Source organism: Lagopus leucura, unplaced genomic scaffold, assembly GCF_019238085.1.
Source record: "Lagopus leucura isolate 7727_CA_CO unplaced genomic scaffold, USGS_WTPT01 Super-Scaffold_100004, whole genome shotgun sequence".
NCBI lineage: Eukaryota > Metazoa > Chordata > Aves > Galliformes > Phasianidae > Lagopus > Lagopus leucura.
Genome location: NW_024962264.1, coordinates 48,554,862 through 48,577,070, shown reverse-complemented (window position 1 = coordinate 48,577,070; position 22,209 = coordinate 48,554,862). Strand labels below are relative to the sequence as shown.

General features: G+C 35.0%; 1 protein-coding gene across 2 annotated transcripts in view; it reads right to left on the bottom strand.

Annotated features, from left to right (window-relative positions):
- PDS5A (PDS5 cohesin associated factor A) overlaps positions 1-22,209 on the bottom strand; it is a 71,796-nt gene that overhangs the window by 23,626 nt on the left and 25,961 nt on the right. For both annotated transcript variants that reach the window (XM_042871128.1, XM_042871129.1), the window contains exons 3-16: positions 18,477-18,680; positions 18,102-18,188; positions 17,242-17,339; positions 16,613-16,739; positions 13,595-13,675; positions 11,977-12,117; positions 10,780-10,895; positions 9,806-9,900; positions 8,876-9,021; positions 5,427-5,578; positions 1,797-1,910; positions 1,246-1,327; positions 639-687; positions 381-520 (exon numbers count right to left, since the gene is read on the bottom strand). In XM_042871128.1, the coding sequence (XP_042727062.1) occupies positions 381-520; positions 639-687; positions 1,246-1,327; positions 1,797-1,910; positions 5,427-5,578; positions 8,876-9,021; positions 9,806-9,900; positions 10,780-10,895; positions 11,977-12,117; positions 13,595-13,675; positions 16,613-16,739; positions 17,242-17,339; positions 18,102-18,188; positions 18,477-18,680 (1,632 nt within the window). The remainder of the gene's footprint in view (positions 1-380; positions 521-638; positions 688-1,245; positions 1,328-1,796; positions 1,911-5,426; positions 5,579-8,875; positions 9,022-9,805; positions 9,901-10,779; positions 10,896-11,976; positions 12,118-13,594; positions 13,676-16,612; positions 16,740-17,241; positions 17,340-18,101; positions 18,189-18,476; positions 18,681-22,209) is intronic.

Genomic DNA, 22,209 nt, shown 5'->3' with positions numbered 1-22,209 from the left:
AAGAAAAATGAACTAATAATATGCAGATGGTGCAATAGTTGTGCTCACACTTATGTAAGTTTTATCAGTGCTGGGAGACAGTTTAAAACAGTTTACATAAAAAAGATTCTTAAAATGAAGCAAAAAAAATGAAATTGGTCTTTTAAACTTAATGTTTGATCCTTATAATCCCAGGAGGGAATAAAGCCAGTATTTGTTTGCTTTTCTTAGGATGATTGCCAAAGATTATATTATCAGTAATCTTTACAGGTTAATTAAAAAGGTATTTTAGCAATGAGAAACATATATAAATCATATTAAGGTATCAAAATAGACCATTAGGTCTTAATAACTGTTTTAAGCACAAATATTTAAAAAAGTTTGCTTTTCCATTTCCTTACCACACAGACATCTGCCTGTTTACAGGAACACGTTGGGCTAATCAACAGTTCAAGCTGGGACCGAAGCTTTTCATCATCACCTAGAACCTGATTGAATTTCTTCACAAAATCTTGTGCTTTTCCAGGATCTGGAAGGTTTTCTATATAATTAAACACAGTTTATTAAGATAAATTTGCTACTTCAGTATGACAACATTCATAAAAAAATAATTTCCAAGAACATTGTAACAGTAGTTTAAAGAACTTATTAACACTTACTTGCTATGGTCATCAGCTTCCCAAACATGGCAGCACTGTTTGCTTCTGACTGGGGACAACAGCAAACAGAAACAAACAAAAAAACATCAGCACTGTCTCCCTCATGAAAATATACCTTTAAGATCATCTGTCAGTTCTATTGCAGCAGCATGTTCTATTGGAAAAAGACCTAAAAAACTCAACAACCAGTTCTAATAAACAAAGAAAATCCCTCAACATTAAACCCAAAACACTAAAGGTAGCCTCCCATACTAAAACCCCAAAATTAAATGCATTTAAAGTCTCTGCTAGTTTGAAGATTTACTTTTAAAAGTATACTTAAAAATTTAGAAAATATTCCACTTAGAAAATGTTAAAGTCTATACAGTGAGAATCAGGAATTCTATCAAAAATGAACAAAAACTTGAAAAACCACATTAATTTCTTCTGAGAAATTTAAGGAGGCCATACACTTGGCAAGCATTACTGAAAGCAACTTAATGTCAACAGAACTCTGTCTACATGTTGAAATCAAAAGTCAGCTGAACAAATAATATAGCATTAAAAAAAAAGGTAGATTAGTCTAACAAGTCCATTTGATAAAGTATTATTTTTTTCAAAACCGTACTGTGGGCTGCTTATGCAAGTCTAGTAATTCCCGTACGTGACTCCTCAGCATGTTCTGGCACTTCCACATCTCATTCAGTGCTCTGAAAACATGCAAAATCAGAAAGAAAAACATGATTCATTTGTCACAATAACATGCTGAATGTAGTGTTAAATAAATTATCTTGTTTACTAAGTGCAACATCTGACTGAGTGAATCAAATCCACAAAGTATTAATAATAACAATTCTAAACAAAATAGATCATTTTTCATTTTTATTCATCTACTTGTATCAATTTCATGTATATAGCACAATGAGAATGTATTGTTCTCACAGGATGAAGACTTAAAACAAATCTTCTCAAATATCAAGGTGCCTTCTTGTCTAAAGGCCTCGTGCAGTTTGTATGTAAAATTATTGGAGCTAAAGGAAACATTTTGAAATAAAATCACAAATACCGTTAAGCATCAGTTACCTATAATGTTATTTAAGTCTTGATAATATAAGCAGATGATGTTAGAAAAAAAAAAACAAAACAAAACAGTATTAGCTGAATTGGAATTATACTCACTTGACAGCATTTGGATCCAAGCTGGCATACAAATAGTACAAGCACTTCATTCGCTCTTCTGTTTCCAAATTGTGTGGAACAAGATACTGAGCAAAGATTTTTTCTACTAGTAATCTGCAGGAAAAGAAGAGAGAAAATCTGTACATTTCCAAAACTAGTAATTTCTTTTAGATGAGCTGAAAGAAAAAAAAAAAAGGAAAAAACAACAACAGAAACTAGATTTTTCCCCCACAGAAGAAAAGTGGCCTCTTTTCATCTGTAAAGATAACCTCCACTGCTGATAGAAAGATTACCAAGAACTGCTCCTTGAGAGCCTTTCCATTAAATTTCAACTTTAAAAGGATGAAACTTTTTGTCAGCATTCAAATTCTCCTTTTTCTCCAGGTTTGAAGAATCTTCGTTCATCCTCGTGCATAAGTGAAAGAGATACAGACAGTAGAAAGCCCAGGTAAAGAGGAGAGGATATAAAAATTTAACTGAAGTGGAAGTAAAAGTAAAGAGCCAACGCATCTTAGGGGGGAAGGGTAAAGTAAAACAGTAGCATTTGACAAACACAAAATATTTGAAACTGTTATTTATAACACAGAAAGTAAAGTGAGCATTGAAAAGGTAGAGAAAAAGAACAGCAAAATGTATAGAGGAAAAGGAGCACAGGGAAACCCAAGTGAGTGCAAACCAAGCCAACAAGAACTTTATCCAGTTATCTTTCTTAAAACAACAAAATCCTAACACCAACAGAAGTAGACATACTGAGAGTTTCCAATAAAAGGCAAAACTCAAGCTACTGTATGACTGTATAGCCCATTAGTAACACTCCAAAATGAAAGAACATTCAGATATTAATCTAATTCTTAGCAGTGAGAGCTGTGCAAAGCATCCAGTCGCACATTACCATATCAACAGACATTTTGAATTTACAGACTTTGTTTGCTATGATTCCTGGTAAGTACCCAAGGAGTGCCTTGTACAAAGAACAGAGAAAGCAAAACAGGTCAAATGTAAGTTATTTCAACACAAAGAACATTCAAAAGGACATGAAGTCAAGGCAGAGGAATAAAAGTATGACTATGAATATGAATACAGTTATCACAAGGTATTCCATTAACATTAAAGAGAACTTGTTTTTTTCCCTTTAGGTGTTCATTTTCACTAGTGATGACTTGGAAAACAGGGTTTTTAGATCTCAGGAGATTCCATCTCTGTTTAATAGAACAGGTGATTGGAGGCATCAGAGCTACCTGCTTTACTAATCCTTGAACAGTGCTGTGGTCCATGTCTCTCCAGATACATTTTCAAAAACAGCTGTCAGTACAAATCGTGAGGCTGTATTATGCCTTCCATGTCAGCTAGGGTAAAGATTTACGAATAGGTGGTACCTATGGAACACTGACTTTTCTCCTGTGAGGAAAGTCATTCACTGGCATATCAAGAGCTGGCAACAGGACAGTGTTTATGAAGTAGTTATCTTGCACCATTCCCTATGCATCTGTGGTAAGAATCTCAGCACATCCAGGTGATAAACTACCTTTCCAGCTGCAAGTTCTCAGACTTGAGCACAGCATACCAATACTTAATGTTAGATCAAAAATATTAGAAGGTGTTAACATTAAGGATGTCCAGAAAAAATTTCTTCTGTTCCACCTCATGCCTGAATACTATGTGATACTGCAGTACTTACTTTCTTTTGAAAGACTAGTGTCATTCCACATGCACAGAGGAAAACACTGCAAGGCTCAGAAAGCTGTTCACCATTATATTTTATCCTCCTTCCATATGGAAAGAATGCAGGCCAAAAGTTGCCAATTTTGACTTCTACTTGTGTGTTTAAAGGCCTGGAACGGTTGAGTCTTTAAAATCACAGCACTTTTACAGTTCTACTACTTAAAGTACTATCTTTAGAACTCTATCGATAACAACATTGAAATACATTTACTTCATAGAATCACAGAACAGGCTGGGTTTGAAGGGACCTTAAAAGACCACCTAGTTCCAATGCTCTGCCATGGGCAGGACTACCACCCACCAGATAAGGCTGTCCAGGGCCCCATTCAACCTGGCCTTGAGCACCTCCAGCATGCGGAATTCGCAGCTTCTTTAGTCAGCCTGTACCAGTGCCTCATCATGCTCTGAGTATCAAATTTCTTCCTAACATCTAATCGAACCCTTTCCTCTTCTAGCTTAAAATAGTGCCACTTGTCCTATCTTCCACTCTAAGTACATCACCTAATGAGACAGACCAAAAATTTCATTGTCCAACCTTAAAAACTAGCAAAATTTTGATTAAAATTCCAGGTATCAGCCAAATTTGAAGAACACTGAGAATCAAGCTGCCAGCCTTTCAGTGTGGACACCCAAAATGCAAACAGCATGCAGTCACTGCACTCAAAAGACTGCCTTATATGGCTTAACAAGACTGCTAGAAGACAATCACATTCAAAGAAACAGAGCTTTGATGATGTTATCCTTCGAAATTCCTTGACTTGCTTCCTTCACAATATTCTGCATTTCCAATAAGCTGGAATACTGAAAAAAAATCTGACACATTCACCATAGAACTTTGATTCATTCCCTGAATGCTGAATGAGCTATGAACACATCAGAAAAAAATACAAATCTCTCCAGCATATTTGACATACACACAAATACAATATTGGCTTTGTACAAATTACATGGAGATTTCCTAGTTGATGCCACTCTTTGATAATTCTACCTCAGCAGACTTCCAGTTTTTGTTTTTTTTTAAGAAAGCAATTATTAAAATATGTAACAGAAACAGTTATGACCAGCAAGACAAACAAAAGCAAGATCCTTCACAACTGCAGCAGTGTTTTGTGATACAGAATTAAATACAATAGGTGGCAATTGAAGGATGCTGTCACCCATTTGGGCTAGTTACTAAGATTATACAACATACTGAAGCAGTAGACTGTATATGCAAGATGCTAAAAAACACTATAAAGGTATGGCTGGATTCCAGGTCTGCTATGTTAGAAATCTAAGCTCAATTTCCATCATTGTGTGATTTCATAGTTTGACTTTTCTTGTGAAAAGACAAAGAAGTAAGAGCTGAAAACTATCTTCCAAAATCTGAGCCAAAATTCTTTCTCTCCCAAGCCAAAAACAATATTTCTAAACTAAAGGGACTGAGTGACAAAACAGGAAAAATTAGACAATGGTGGAAGCACTTTCTGACATTTCTTCAGTTTCTGTTCTAACAAAAGGGTCAATTTCTATCTAGTCTGACAAAAGGAGATGTCACTGTGGTACATACATGTACAGTACTCACAGATCGTTGATTTTAACATGCTAACCTCTGGGAAGTAAAAGACAAACACAGCAGAGCATAATAAAAGCAAAATCTGATGGCTTTTTTCCATGCAGAGGTTAGTTAATTACAATTTACTGTCATAGCAGACATAGTTCTATCAGTACATAGCATAAATACAAGAACAGATAATGTAACCATCCTGGAGTTCTTAATACATCTTTAGTAATTATTAATTTAATAAACATAAACCCATGTGTACAGAATGTAATATAACAGCTTTTTCATGATAAGCACATATTTTCATTTTCAGAGCATCTCTTATCACTGTACAATTAAAATTAGGAAGGCTTAGGTTGACTCACTTGTCATCAATGCTATTTTGATAATATATGTGCAAAAGTTTATCCTTTATCCAGCTCACTTTCTCTGCAGCATCCTTTCCAGCCTCGGCATGAAGACAGTATTTCTTGTATAGCTGGGCAAGACCCATCATAGCTTCTTTTCTCACTCGCCACTTGAGAAGGAAGAGAAGGAGATGGGGAAGTAGCTTTGGTAAACAGGTATCAAGCATACAAAATACAGCAAATATGTAGAAGCATAAAAAACAAAATGGCCACATTCTGCTCTCCTACATTCAGGCTCTGCAAACACTGAAAAATTAAGAGTTTCTAAATTAAACTTTGTAATACCTATTCGTTTCTTCTCTTTACTATGCAAGGTATTATCTGTAAAGAGTAATCCATTGCTCCCATGTGCTGAGCAAAGAAAAACTAGGAGTTTGGTGGTATTAAAACTCAAGTAGAGCTTAACAGGCATGTCTGAATAAGCGATTTCTTAAGCCAGGGTTTGGAATATTTATGTATTCAGAGTTGGGCACCAAGCAGAGGTGGCAGCTTTTTTTCATCAGCCTTAAAGTGGCAAACTTGTCTAGGAATCTACACCTTAGACCTAGCTGAGCTTGCTAAGGCTTCAACTCTGAGACCACTTTCCACAACAGTGAGAAAGCCTCTTTTTGCCTAAGCTTTGAAGTAATCACTGAAAGAGAGTATTAAAGAAAAAAAAGAAAGAAAGAGCTGTCTGCAGCTTCCAGTTTTTGGTGATTGCTACTCTACCCATTCATGTAAACAGGAAATGTCCCATTAACAAACACTTTGACAGGATCTACAGGCCCTCTTACACTGACTTGCTGAAGAAACCAGAAGAAACTATTTCACAACAGATGAAGGATTAATTGAGGGAGAGAATAGTATCCCCCACTTAATAGTCTGCATAGAAAATCTTGGTTAACTAGTAAAACTCCTTCACCAAAGACTACAGGTCCGAGTTACAACACTGATCGTGATAATCCCTTACTTGTTGGAATAGTTAATTCCTACCCCAGAATTAAGAATAATAGCAATTAAAAAAAGGAAACAAAAAACATTAGCTGACAAAAGCCACAGTGGTTTTTAGTACATATAGAAAAAGAGGAGTTAGAACTAATTAATTCAGAAAGTATTAAAGAAAGTCCCTTCATGCTAAGAGTCTGCTCATGCTAAGGAAACAATCATCTCACTCTGACTCGTTGGAAGTGCCAGTGAGAAGCAGGAGTTAGCCTAAACATTTTAGGTCTCATAAATAACTTTGGGGGGGGGATAATTGTCTAATAGGTGAGGGGGAAAAAAAAAAAAAAAAAAAAAAAAAAAAAAAAGGAAGTGGTCTTAATCATGCCTGAACATTGAGTAAGGTCATACTACAGGGACAAAGAGTTGCTTTATAATAGCGAATATAATATACTCAAAATCAGATTTATTAGGTATAAAGATGACAAATCCCTTCTCTCCAAACCCAAACCCATTACAGTAACATTCTCATCTAAACATGTTAATGTAAAAAGGAGAAAGTCATTATAAAAGAATTAAAGGGGTTATCTAGAATGGCATGCTTTACAGAAATAACACTGCCTACCAAACAGGAACAACAAAAAAATTGGCATTGCTACGTATCACCCTCCGAAACACTACTGAACCATGTCCAAAACAGTGAAAACAGAAAAGCATAAATAAACCGTGATAAAACTGAATGTAAAACCTTGATAAACCATTGCAAAGTTTCCAAACTGGTACTGTAAGCATGTAAATTAAAACACGTTCACCAAAGACTCCAGAAACAGGAAGCATTCGAGGCTCCTTTTTAGGGTTGAAATCCAATTTTATTCCAAGACAATAGTCTGAGAAGGATTCTTAAGTATAATCAGAAGATGTTTAAAAACAGATTTACTAGGAAACAGTAACAAAATCATCAAGACCAGATGGTATCCTAACCATGATTTCTACAGGAATTTAGAAACGATGCATCAAATACTAACTATTCCATTACTGCAATCTGTCAATGAACAGATTGAACAATTGTCCAGGAAAATGGCAAATGTGAAATGATTTTTTCCAAATGATTCCAAGAGAAAGAATGCCACACATCAGAAAATGTGATTTTGAATGGGAAAACAGACTGAAACAAAACAATAAGAGCAATAAAGTGCAGACAACAACAACAACAACAACAAAAATTAAGAGAATTAATCATTATGATTTACATAAAGGGAAGTTATATCTAACAAAAACTTAATTATATCAGACCCACAGGGATGGCAGCAAAACTCACTGAGGCCCCCAGAAATTACTAACTAAAGCATAGGAGTCAAAAGGCAGAAACAAGTGGCTGGTATTCCACAAGGAGGGGAATCTATGGATGGAATCAGGAGGGAATTTGTTTCACTTAATAAAAAGAATTAGAAAATTAACTGAACATTGAGCATACAATTTGTTGATATAGGACATCTGAGGTAGTAAAATCTAATGCTATGATAAATAACTACAGAAAAATGTTACGCTACTGAACCATTACAACATAAAATGAAATAAACTCAGATTAAGATCAGGTTTTCCCACCACCTGCACTAACTGCATGAACAGCACTGGAATGATGCAAGATACTGAAGTCAACATGAAAGTTCTCCAAAGCTGTGGGCTCAGTATTCAGAGGTAGTGCAAAAGACAAACAGAATGTTAAAGAGTAAGAAAAAAATTCTGTCACTAAGAATGTACACAATATTGTACGTATTTTGAATGCCAGGCTGAGTCTGGTTACCTTGGTTCCACCAGGACTGCAGAACAACCAGACAAGAATGATTAGAGGTATGAAATGACCTGTGTGGAAGTCAGTCAGGTGAGTCTTTATCTTTGAAAGCAGAGGAGTGGAGAATATAAGGTATACATATTTGTTAACTGTAAGTGGGACAGCTTTTTTTTTTTTTCTTATTATTATTTCATATAATGCAAGAACTACATTTCAAGAACTACTTCTTCCCCCACACATACATTAAACATGAAAAGGTGCCAGGGACACCCAACAAGTACAAACAGGTGAAAGGAAGACCTTACTAAATTCAAGGGAGAAAGTTCCATTGAAAGCTAGGATGAACGTGATCAAGCAGACTGAAGAAATCCTCAAGAGACAAACTGATGTAAGCCAGAACTGATCGCTGTGAGAATTATACTAGGCTGTAGAGACCTTTGGCCTAAATCTATGTTGTTACTCCTATGCTCTTATAGTATTCCTCATTAACCAACGACTGTACTTGCTTGACAGCGTGCGATTGGTGTTTCCATAATATGCCTATCTTTGTCAAGATGAAAATTATTTTCCCCAGAGTATTCTACTTAATGGCTACCTTTAAGATTCTCTATTTCTGCGGGGTTTGTTTGTTTGTTTTTACTTTTATCAATGACGTTAAAGGCAGAGACATTCTTGAAAATAAAGTATTAGCACTTACTCGTTTGTCTAGTGTTCTTTCCCTTACGAAGCCAAGCAGCTGGTCATTGACTAAGGAAAGATCTCTCTTGCCCGCAGTAATAATTGTAACAATAACATCATGTCGAATAGCTTCCTCTGGGTCATGTGACCTAACCTTCAAATATTCTGTTACAATGAGAAACAATGAGAAGTTTGGCTTTTTGCACATATACTGCAACCTACTAGTAATTACAAATTGAATTCACATATTCAGTCATATGACAACAATGATCTTATTTGCAACAGGCAATTCTGAAAAAAAAAAAACAAAAAAAAACAAAAAAAAAACTCCTTAGAATATACTGAAACTGAGTAAGGGGAAGAAAAAAAAAAAAAAGAAAAAGATAAAACAAATATTTATTTCCAGAGAGAGAAGAAAATAAATAATTTATAAATCAGAGAGATAAGAAAATAAATAATTTATAAATAATTGGCTATTGTTAAAATTTCATTGTATCAAAAAAGAACAGTATTTTTGGTTACATCTGAAATTCTGCTCATTGTTAGAACGATGAAGAACTGAAGGAACAAACTTTTTCTAAATTCAATGGAGGAGAGCATAGAGGAACACCAACTATTTTTGAAAATAATTCTGCATGTCGCAAAATATTTGCATTCATGTGGCAAAACTTGCTACAGAATCGGAAAATACTTTAAAACTGCAATGGGTAGCTTCTTGAGGATTCATTGTAACAAAGGCCACACAATGCCAGGCATTCCACGCACACGCATGTGTTTTCCTCATAGGCCTGTCTTCACCGGAAAGCAATTATACATTAGTAAGCTCCCCCATTCAGCATCAAGCATTGGACTTGATACATTTTAGAACTTTATTGTTATGTACAGAAGTAATTACATTCTATCCTGCTCATTTCTTAAATCATTCTAAATACCAGTAGTAGCATCTCACCAGTGAGGTCTTTTGCTAAGTCTGGATGGTTCATTAAACAGTGACTGGCGAATTTCACACTCTCTAATCTCACAGGGACATGGATATCATTGAACCTAGAGAGACAGAAGACTATGAATGTTAATTTTTAATTAACCTTGCAAATCAAGATTATTCTCTATGTAGTAACACGTGTTGGTAGTATGTCCCATTAATTATTAGAATACTTTTAGATGACAAAATAATACATTACAAACATTCTGAATTTATTTTCATAATCATGAAAGCATAAAATCATAGAATGGCCTGGGTTGAAAAAAACCATAATGATCATTTAGTTTTCATAACGCACCTCAGATAAGTTTGTTGCTATTTCTGAAATAAAGTTAGAATTAAAATTAAAGCATAAATACACTATACTGCAGATGAAATGTTGGCACATTTGTTTTCATTCAGTGACAAAGTTCTCCCCATCACACGTTCACTATCAATCACCACTATACAGTAAATATTTTATATATGTATATATATATATACATATCATATAAATATATGAAATTATAAAGAACCTATATGTCCATATAACATGTATTATTTAAAAACATTTGCTTTTGTAATGCTGAATTTCTGTATTTACTTTAAAGTAAATGACCTCATTTAGAAGATAAAAGTCAAATAAAACGTACAGTTGCAGATACAGCTGAACAGTAAACACAGCAGTATTGTCTGGAATTTCATTCTCTGTAATTTATGCCATGTATCTAATGTAGCTATTTCTCTAATCCATATCCTCATAGGAATATGGCAGTAATCATTCAGGCTTTTTATTCTAAAATGCAGCCCTACACAACACCCTGATTCAAAGACTTAAGGAAAGAATTTGTTCAAATACAAGAAAACAGCTACATTCCCTGACAACACAAAATCGCAACACTATCAGGAAAATTCTGCAAAACAAGAATGAAAATTCAGAGTTCTACCACTACTTCTCCTACCGCCCAAGAAAGCACTGCCACAGAGGACGATTTTGTGTGGCCAGATCAGAATCTTTAGAGCCAAAGAGTTTAGCCAAAAGTCGAACAACAGCCAAACGTTCTTCTCCATCATTGCTCTGAAAATCAAAAAATGAAAAAGAAACTGCAATTCATTACCTGTGATATCTTGAGAATAGTTCATGGCTTCCATTTCCTTCTGTTTTTATAATTTAGATTGTAAGGTAATTCGAAATAATTTTTTATAAACTCCAATCTTTCTAATTAAATTAGATTATTAAATAAATATAATTAAACACACACAGACACACACAACCTGTATAAAAGCCCAAAGTTTAAAATGTTAGTCACTGATTAGAAGACTATGCTTGGAAAAAGCCTTTCAGGGATAAAATAAATAAGTAAACAAACAAGTAAATCTATAACCCAGTTTGAATAAAATGTATTTCTAACTTTTCAACAGCAAATAGTCTCATTTTTGTTTTAAAACATACTTTAGACTTCTATGCATGTGAAAAATAAATAGCAACTAAGATTTTCAAAATAGATGTGCACAAATAAAAGATATCAAAATAAAATGATGTAATTTCATTGGTTACCCATTCCTTATGTTTTATTGTCCCTATACCCTATGTGTGCAAATGCACACATACAATTCTTCACAATTCTTACCAGACACACCTTTCTAATTTAAAATCAAAACAAAAGGATAAATCAGCTATCTCCAAAGATTCATCATCAGTCAACTGAATTACGCTGACTATTAAGAACATGACAAAATATTTGGAAACAATTCCTCTATTATTAAAACATTATTTCACAAAATGAAATACTGCAAATCAATACAGAAGCTGACAGCCTTGCATTTCATGAGTTAAGCCAGTCACATCCCAATTATTTCACAAACTTCAAGTGAAATCCAAAGATTAAGTACATACAGCTTTCAGACTAGATCATATGGATTTATGACTGCAATGCTGTTACACACTGTGTGCACACATAGTATGCATTTGCAAGCACAGAAAGCACACAGTCGTATTTAATGCTTTGGTGCCTTTATTTTAACAACAAATGTAATATTAAACAAAAATGACAACTAGAATTTTTATCACGCTAATGAACGCTTATTCATCTACAGCACCTCACACTTCAATATCCATTTAAATTTTATTATTTGTCCCAAGCTACATTGCAACCTACCTTCAGTTTGAATTCAAGCTGGGGCATGACAGACAGCAATAAGTGAGGATCTATGGCAAAAAGCTCTTGTATCAAGTCAAATACATGTTCTGATAAGTCACTTACTGAAGACTTTCCCAGTACCAGAACCTGGTTAAAAAACTAGAATGAAAGCATTATTATTTAGCACATTTCACGGAATCATGGAATCATAGAATACTTCAGATTTGGAAGGGACCTTTAAAGGCCACCCAGTCCAATCCCCTGCAATGAACAGGGACACCTGCAGCTCAATCAGGTTGCTCAGAGCCCCGTCTATGAGCCCCTTGAATGCCTGCAGGGATGGGGCTTCCACCACCTCTGTGGGCAATGTGCACCAGTACTTCCCCACACTCACTGTAAGACTTTCTCCTTTATCGAACCTAAGTCTATCATATTTAAGTTTGAAACCATTTCCCCTTGTCTTACAGCACCACAGTCCCTGCTAAAGAGTCTGCTGTCCCCTTCTTTCCTGCTTCCCTTTTCCTTCATTGGCATAAGCAGTATTTAAAAACATATTTTAATGTTAATCTCATTTATGTTTTAATTCTATTGGAAGATATTCAATTACTTTTTTTTTTTTTTATTACATTGAAGATTTTTCCTTCACAGAATCATACAAAAAGTTGAGTTAGAAGGGGCCATTTTAAAGAATGCCAGATGACTACGATAGGTCTTCTGGTATTTGACAGTACCAAAAAACAGACAAACAAAACAAAAACCAACCAAACAAAAAAAGGTAGCCAAAATATGAAAGATTTCTCATGGATTTGCTATGTTTTAATGTGCTTGATACGTTTCCTATTAGGTAGTATGGATTGATACTAGTACTATTTGAGGAATGCAAATGCTACAAAGCTATTACACACTTAAGCAAGAACGAGTTAAAGAATATTACCTCAACAGTCGCTCTGGCCACTATCCTGTTCCCAGTTATGAGTAATTACACAAGCGTAAAAAAACAGGGGGGCTGGAAAGTGGTACTTGTTGGCAAGATGTCTTCAGTTTTTACATACTTAATCTTTCATGAATTCACTTAATTCCCTTTTTAACCTATTCTGACTTTTAAGAATAACATATTACCGATATTCATCAAAAGGAAAAACAGTAGAAAGAGGCCCTGTAAAGAACTTGAGTCTTTTAGTCTTTCTGACTAAAACAAGTTTAGGACAGACAAAATCTATGAATGAGCTGTTAGTCTGGAGTGCTTCCTCCTACATCTAGGCATGAAATGAGGATGCCTGGTTGCTAGATATAAAAAGCATTAACAATTCCTTTTGTTGCAACAGGATTCTTTAGTGCCAAATAATACTGCAAGACAGGTCATCTGTTGTCACAGTCTAGATTTATAAGAATGAGATGGAAAAAAAATCTACTTCCTCTTCATTTATATGGGATATCTTCCTATTAAAAAAAAAAAAAAAGGAAGAAAAAAAACCAAGCAAGCTAATGATTCCTATCTAAAAAATAGTATTCCTCTAGTTACATTTCCAAATGTGACTTTTATAAACATCATTTTAAAATACACAAACCTCCAACAAATCAAAACATCAACAAGCACAAATTGTTAGTTGCAGTAATCATGAACTAATTTACATACATTGGCAATGCACGGTTCAATGGTCTGGACAGTCCTTTTCAGCAGAACTTTTGCAAGATCAAACGCTTGCTTATTAAGGTTCTGGGAAAAAAAAAGGGGGAGGGGGATATAAAATTTTAAAGAAAGACAAACTAATTGAATTAACTTCACATTTCTCTCTCAGCCTTAAAAGACCACAATTTTAAGTAAAACATGTTTTGCCACCCATCTATTTATTTTCAAAGCACTCAAAGTTCAGTTATATTAACTTCACCAATGCAGACATAATAAGATTTTTTTTTTATATACAAAGAAATCTAAACTTGCAAAGTCATCTAGGTTGTTATCAGTCTAGTATTGTACTAGTAACTAAAGAAATGTTTTAACATACAATCATTAAAAATTTCAAAGAAACTTTATCCCAATTCCATACTTTGGTAAGTATCATGCACCAAAGCTGTCACACTGAGGTGTCTGCAATCTTTTCAAATAAACAGTTGGTTGAAACACAACAAGTCTACAAATCTAAACATTGTTTTATTAATCTCAAGCAAGGTAAGGAATGTAAGCACACATCTAAAAAATGTGACTGTCCAAATCTGCACAAAATCCACATATATGCATGACACATATGCAATATATCATCTCATCTAGGGATTAATGCAGCTTGGAGAGAAAATGAAGAAAAAAAAAGAAGAGAGAAGGCTGGATTAGCTGGCTGCCCTGAAAATTATGAACCACTGCAAATAAAATACAGATAAAGCATAAGGATGACCAGTTATTAGAAAGATTGTATTTGGCAAGTCTACACTGAGAATGATTCTCTCATGTTCTTTAAGCTGTCAAGACGACAAAAATAAAGCTCTCATCAACTGATATTAAGGAGAAACAAATGGCCAAAGGCTCAAACAAATACCTCTTCAATCAGATTGATATGTATAAAATCTTCACAAATTTTTGCTACCACACGGTCTAAAACAAAATTACTTCTCTCCGTATCAGACCACCATAAAAATCACCTTGGTAGGTATGTTTGTACTACTGAACTGACAAACTGCTGCCTGTATATAAAAGTACATTTTACTGCGGATCTTCAAATAAAATAAGCAATCTCTTAGGCAGAGCATAAATCCTTGAAGTCTGGATAGGACATGACGTAGAAGATACATGAACTTTATCTTCTTTAAGGAATGGTTTTGTCAAGAGCAGCATTAATAACTAAATATGCAAATAAATAAATCACTAAATAGACTGGAAGTACCGGTTTTAAAATTAATAAAAACAACTACAGCCTGATGCCGTGTGTCTTCTGAGCTGTGATGTACCACACTGTTGTTAAAAAACTGCATTTAATAGAGGAGAGCCTTGTTAGCACACTCAGAAAGAAGAACAACGTATATTAGGACCACTTTATTGATAATGAAAGTGCAAATAAGTGTCATTTAGATGCTGAGATACTTCATGTCTAAGTATTGGTATACTTCTTTTTAATTGTGTTATCCTCTTAAGCGATGTGGAAGAGTTTGTTTGAAAAAAGAATAGAATACATCATCTAAAATACATATTTCAACTTCGTTACAAATATGAACTTCTATTAAATGCAATCGTCTAGCCATGCTGGTATCTACGTAATGTATAGCAGAGAACAACTTATCAACTGCTTGCACAGGTATAAAAGCACTGTTACAAGTTCTGTACCAGAAAATAAACTATGCTTTTCATGCAATCAGTGATGTTTTGGATTTACATTAACTAAGGACAAACAATGAACATAATCCCAGAATTTTTAGGAGATCTCTGCATGAAAGGAGAACAATTACTATAGTCAAACTCTGCTTGGCAGAAAAAAACAAAATAACTTGGTTTTATTTATTTGTTAAGTAACATGTAAAGCAGCAGCTAAAGTTCTTTTGTTATGGGTAACAAAGAAAGGTTAAGATAGACAAAATTACTGAGAAAAGCATGAAACTGCACTGAGTACAGTGTATTACTTTGCCAGTCATGATGGCCAAGAGCCAATGAGGACTGGCAATCAGTGATATAAAAGATACTAAAAAATATTAAATAAGTTGCACATCCCAGTATTTACTTGAGTTTTGCCTTCCTCTCATCAGTCTTTACATCTTCTCTCAATAGTCAAAATTACATTATTAAAATAATACATATGCTGAAGAATCATATTCATTTTTGCTTTGCTTACACGAGCAAGTTACAACAAATTGTTTAGTTGCACTCAGTCTACCAAGGTCTTTGTATCTAAAGAGCAAGGCATCACCAGGCACTTGCCACAGACACCTACTCTTCAATACACTTCTGATCTCTACTGCCTGTAATTGACTACAAACAACTCAGAAAGATCTGTGTATTTTAAAATAACCCTTCTATAGTTAAGAGGCCTCTCCTGCCATTAGGGATTCTAACAATACATCATCTCATTACTGTCAATAGAAAGGAGCTGATACTATGACACTGCATCTCATGGCTTCATGTACAGCTTGTCACACAAGAGGAGGGTCACTTACAGCTACAGGGATGTGGACCTCTACAAAAGTTGAAAAGATTACAGAATTCATAAAAGAGTACAGACAACTACAAGCAACTAGCTGAACTAGAAAACTAATGTGCTTTAGGTAAGAATAGGATTTATTGGGACAAAAGTTTAAGATGGAAAAGAAACAGTAAAAAAATAACAAGGAGATGGAAGGGAATCTGACTGACAAATAGATGCAAGAAGCAAGTCTCCACAGAAGCCTGGAGAAATATATGTATGTTGTTTTGGAAGTAAAAACGTTCTCAGAGTATTAAATATGCTTTGTTCCTGTTTAAGTACAGAATTTCTTAATAATGAGTAATCCAGACACAGCTAAGAAACAGCACCAAACAAATCCTAATGGCAATTTTCAGCCTACTGTTACAAGGCTTGAAAAAATACAATCGTCACGGATAACCTAAAGCGTGCAGAAATATAAGCAAGCTAAAGGCAATTAAGATTGTTAGAATGATATATTGCTATAATATTTTACTTTTAAATATTTTTACCTTGTGTGCAGGAATGAGGTTAATCAAAATGGAGTCCAGCAGCTCCTGAGTTACTCCATCGCCTTCCATGATGATAGAACTCATCAAATCCAGCATATGCATTTGTACCTTCTGGTTGTGGCTATTACTAAGAAGATAAAAGCATATTATCAAGTCAAACTTTTCAGACCCTGAGAAATACTAGCAGCACTTCAAAAGACAGTGGATTAATACTGAACAGTGTTCAACTCTTGCATTTTCAAATGTTGAAAATATCAGCGTAACTATTTTGACTTCCCTCTATTCTAGAAAAATTCAAAAATCTAGAATACTCTAGCTTTGCTTTAAGAAGGGAAACAAACGAGAAGCAAACATCCAACCACAGAAATAAAAATGCACATAAGTCAGAATGAAGTATACCATTACAACATAGAAATTTTAAGAAGTCAGAAATGTCTGCTTTTAGGAACACACCTCTCTAAATTGCCAGTAATTTGTACTCATTTGCTTTCCTACTACCTCCTCATTTGGAGGAAGGGGGACTTTGTTCTGTTCAGATCTATTCATTTGTAGGCTACGTAAGGATTCAGTCTATCCCCAAATCTGATGATATTTTGACAGTTTAATATAATTGAAGTGATTCAACTTACTTGATAACTGAAAAAAGAGTCCTAAAAAGCTGAATAAAAATTTCATTGCAATCTTCCAACTCAAAGCAGATGTTGTAAGATTTAACCCAAGCTAAATTCTAAAACAAAAATAGGATATTCAGGATATTAAAACTTTGCAAATCACTTAAGTATAATCATGTTAGTTAATTTTTCTTCTATTCAGATAAAAATATTATACAATAAAAAACCCTTTGGAGAAAGAGACTGGATATTTGCTTTGCATATATACAGCTCTTAACACAAAGGGGCTTTGCAGTACGCATCCACAAGAAAAATTAGAGAATAATCTGATTTCTTAGGTACAAAAGCAGATTGACACAAGCTGTTACCATAATAAGGTTATATCTAGACTTATTTTGGATTCATGGTACGAAACAATGCTGCTTTTTTAAATTAATAAGATATTAAATAATAAAACACTTTCTAAATGCACACTGATAAGATCCCAACATTTCTTGTCCCACCATCAATATAAGAATATTTGCATTTTAAACAGCATTTAATTTTTTTCTCTTTACAAGGTAAGAAAACCTTAAGGGTACACCAAAAAAAAAAAACAAAAAAACAAAAAACCCAATGCCTAAAATTGTAAGATAAAGGCTAAACATTAATAAATACCAATCATTTTAACACAACCTCAACTGCAGGCAGCATGAACTTACGAAATACCTATGAAATTTTAACTGTTGAAAGAAGCAATCTACTGAACATTACTTTGTTTGCTATCATTTACACTATAAACACCTGTAAATTGGGCACATCTAAGGTAGGATCAATTACATTTCTTAGAATCACAGAGCAAGTAGCACATCTACTGAAAGTTTCAATTACTACGTTACCTCTAACAAGTAAAAGTATCTGTTAAACTGAGGGCTTTTTGTGTCCTCCAAGCCTTTTAATTGTCTTGTAATAAACAAGAATATGTCCTGTCAAAACACAAGCAGGTGTTTACAAGTTAGATTCTGTAGAGAATAAAAATACAACCTGTTAGTACTGACATCTACTCCCTTTTACAGACTCATGATATAAAATATTTTAGACACTGACAGAAATCTATCAACAACGCTTTTCAGGCCCTTAAAACTCTCCATTGACTCACAGGACTAAACCAAGATTTTTTTAATAAAATTGGGTATCAGTACAAATGCATTAAAAAAGCTGAACAATTTTTATTCACAACAGGAGAATAAGGCAGGGAAAAAGCCTTTATTTACCTTAAGTTTGTCATGGGAAGTATATGGAGCTTCAGGAGCATAGATACGAAAGATATCAGCCAAGCAACATGCTACAAGGAGGCGCACATCTTTATTGGGATTCCTGAGGAAGAATTCAGATGCAAGGTGCAAGGCTAATGGGAGATACTGCTGTTTCTCATCTTCTGAGTCCTGGTCCATATCCATGAACGTTTTTACCACCATCTGGAAAATACAGGGGAAAAAAAAAAAAACAAAGCCCATTTTAGTGCTTTTAGCTTTTATTCATAGAATCATAGTATCTCCAACGTTAAAAAAGACCTTCAAGGTCATCCAGTTCAATTGTCTACCTACCACCACCATTTCCCCATTAACCACATAGTACCACATCTAAGTGTTTCTCGAACATCTCCAGGGATGGTGGCTCAGCCGTCTCCCTGGGCAGCCCATTCCTGCACCTCACCACTCTTTCAGAGAACAAATTTGTCCTAACATCCCATTTGAACTTCCCCTGGCACAATTTGAGGTCATTCCCTCCAGTCCTATCACTAGTTATGCAGGAAAAGAGGCCGATCCTCACCTCACCACATCCTCCGTTCAAGTAGTTGAAGAGTGCAACTAGGTCTCATTCCTAATACTTTCTAAAAAGATGAAACAATACATTTTAGACTACTGAGTTGCAGTAATGCAACTTTTTGTTTGGACAAACATCAGAAAGAAAAAAGCATTATTTGGATGCTTAAATGCTTACTGAACGTGAACTCCGTGTTTTACAATAAGACACTGAAAAATACTGCATCTCTTCTCGTTTTGCCAATACGAACCTGAGGTGCAGCACAAAATCTTACGTATTGATGAGCTTGGAGCCCTAAATCATTTCAATGTGAGGACTTGCCTCAGTAGGAGGAGCTAGAGGTCATCTCAGCCAGCTTGACCTAAAACATGGGTCACAGGACAGTGCAGCTGTGCAATCAGCCATACCAGCCTACAAGTAGGCAATCTTAACTGGCTGCATCAAGGCACAGAGTCCAAGGGCTACTTTACACGCACACAATCCTTTTATCTGTATTAAATCAACTAGATACCAGATAAGCATTTCATCCCTCATATAAAATGTCCAACTCCGCAGATCTGCTCTCTCTCTGCATACTCAAAACTGCATCTATATTCTTATATATATAAGGAAAAAACTGTATGTTTTTCCTTGTTTCCTCTAGCACAGGGAAGAACTACTAGTTCCCATGAAATGCCATCAAAATTGGTCTTAAATGTTTCATTTCATTGGGATTTTATAATCTCAACATAATTAGTTGGCAAAACTGAAAGTGAAAATTTCGTTTGAAAAAATTAAAGAGCCACAGATTTAACTTTTGAAATAGGAACATTAAAGGACAAAAAGCCCCCAAGATACCAGCACAGAACTGCAGACAGTGTTCCACAGGTAAATATGTCATTATGACCCAAGTTAAATTAAGTTTTGTCTTTCTACTTACTAGTACTCTTAGAGTGAAAATTGTGAAGGAGAGCCATAGGAGTCTGTAAACTCAATACACATGTCTACCCCGTAAACATAAAGAAGAGAGATAAGAAAACAGAATGTTAAGTTGATGGTTCAAGTCTAGCCTGTAGAATATTACAGTAAAACACAAGAGAAGACTGAACTGACAAAGCTAATAAACACTTCTCTTATGCTTGCCGCAATTCTTTTGTTACTATGTCATTCGAATGATAATAAGGCTGTTCCTCCCTTAGTAAGAATGCCACACTTCCAACATGAAAACAGTGCCTTACGACTTCACTCCTTCCCCACATTTTGGAACTCAGTTTTAAATGCAGTACATCTTACTAATCAGGTGTTTAATTGTAACCTAACCCGCAGTGTTACTCAAAACTCCTCAGTTTCTATCGATGTACATCATCATTCTCTCGTGACGTAACATCTAGGAAAAATCAAGGTGGGTGGGAACAAAAACCAACCAGAACAAAACAGAACCTGAAAGACACTGCCCACAAAAATCCCAATTCTACTTACATCAGCCTGTTTCCCATAGATTATTCTTAAGGTATAATTAAAGGCATTAGCTGAAAGGACAAAAACACAACTCCTACAAAACTCTGTTTTACTTCCTTCAGCTGACAGCACAGGTCTCTCTGCTGCAGCATCACAGATCACCTGTCCTTCCAATTTAAAAATTAAAAACAAACAAACTGAAAACCTACACTTCATAATCCACCAGATTCTTTCAGTACAAAAAGTAACCACCTCTTTTGTCTGCTGATGGCAGGACGGGGAACAACTGCCCTGAACATGGGAATACTCTGAATTACAGGCAGGGAAAATGTAACAGTAACAATTGTTAAGTATTGCTTCAGATAACCACATTATTGAAGGCTTTAAGAACAGGGTAGAAAGGACTGAAATATCTGTGGCTTCGGAGGTCAAAGATAAACTGTATCCACAGCCACATAAACTTGTCCCACTAAGAATCCTTCCAATCTGGATAACCTATATAAGCAACCATTCCTTCTCTCTCTCAAGTCCTAACTCCTCTGTGCCTGTAGGTATCATAAGCTTCATAAACAGAATACCCTGGACAAATAAGGAATCAATAAGGAATACAGGACAAATAAGAAATCACGTGTATGGGGTATATAAAACACATACCACAAAAAAGCAGAAAAAAAAAAACCAAAAACCAAAAAACAAAAAAAAAAAACACCCACAACCAAACAAAAAACAAAAAAGGAATTAATATATAAAAATTAACTATAAAAGACAATGCAATAGTTCAAAGCATCATGTACATCTTTCTAATAAATAGCAGAGCATTCTGGGAAAAGGTAATTAATATTTTTGAAGACTTGCATTAAAGTACACCCTACAGGATCTGTTGATTCTGTCAAGGTTCAACAATACTATATATTTCTTGAATACATGTAACTAACTGTATCTAAAAATCATACACCATAGGAGCACTCTCTAAAGCCAAGCAACTACTGGCACTGCTTAAGGCATTACATACTAGAACAACTTCCAAACACCTGCTCATCTACATAAGACATCATTGTTGAAACAGAAGAGAAAAAAACAGCCCAGACATTAAGTACAATATATGCTTGGCTCTCAGCACTTGCTAGAAAGCCAAGACCTCAGTCAAAACTTCATCAGTTACAGGGTCGGTATTGTTGCCCTCTAGCACAACTGAAAAACTAGTTATCTAATCATAATCAAGCAACCTAAGCCTTTAGAAGTACAAAAAATGGCCTATGTGATTAAATCATTTATTCATTAATAGAATGGTATATAGCAGTGACACACTCCTGCCTTTCCGCAGCTATCCTCCTATTTGCTCACAAGCTCTCTAAGATGGAAACCACATTCCCTTCCCCAGTGTTTATACAACTTTAACACAAACTCTTGGTCTATGAATGTGAGTCACAAATACTCCCAAAACACTAAAAACTGAAATGACTGCATACATTAAATTCCTTCAGTGTTAAGGTCTGATGAAAAAAAAAAAGTAGCTACTTCTTATCACTTCTCATAGCTGGTGGTGCTCCCCAGTGGTTAGTACTGGGGCAAGTCTCGTTCAACATCTTCATCAACGACCTGGATGAAAGGACAAATGCACACTCAAGTTTGCTGATGATTCATTTAAAGCTGGGAGGAGTAGCTGTCAGACCAGAAGGCCATGTTGCCCATCAGTGAGCCCTAGACAGCTCAGAGAGTTGGGCAGAGAGGAACCTTACGAGG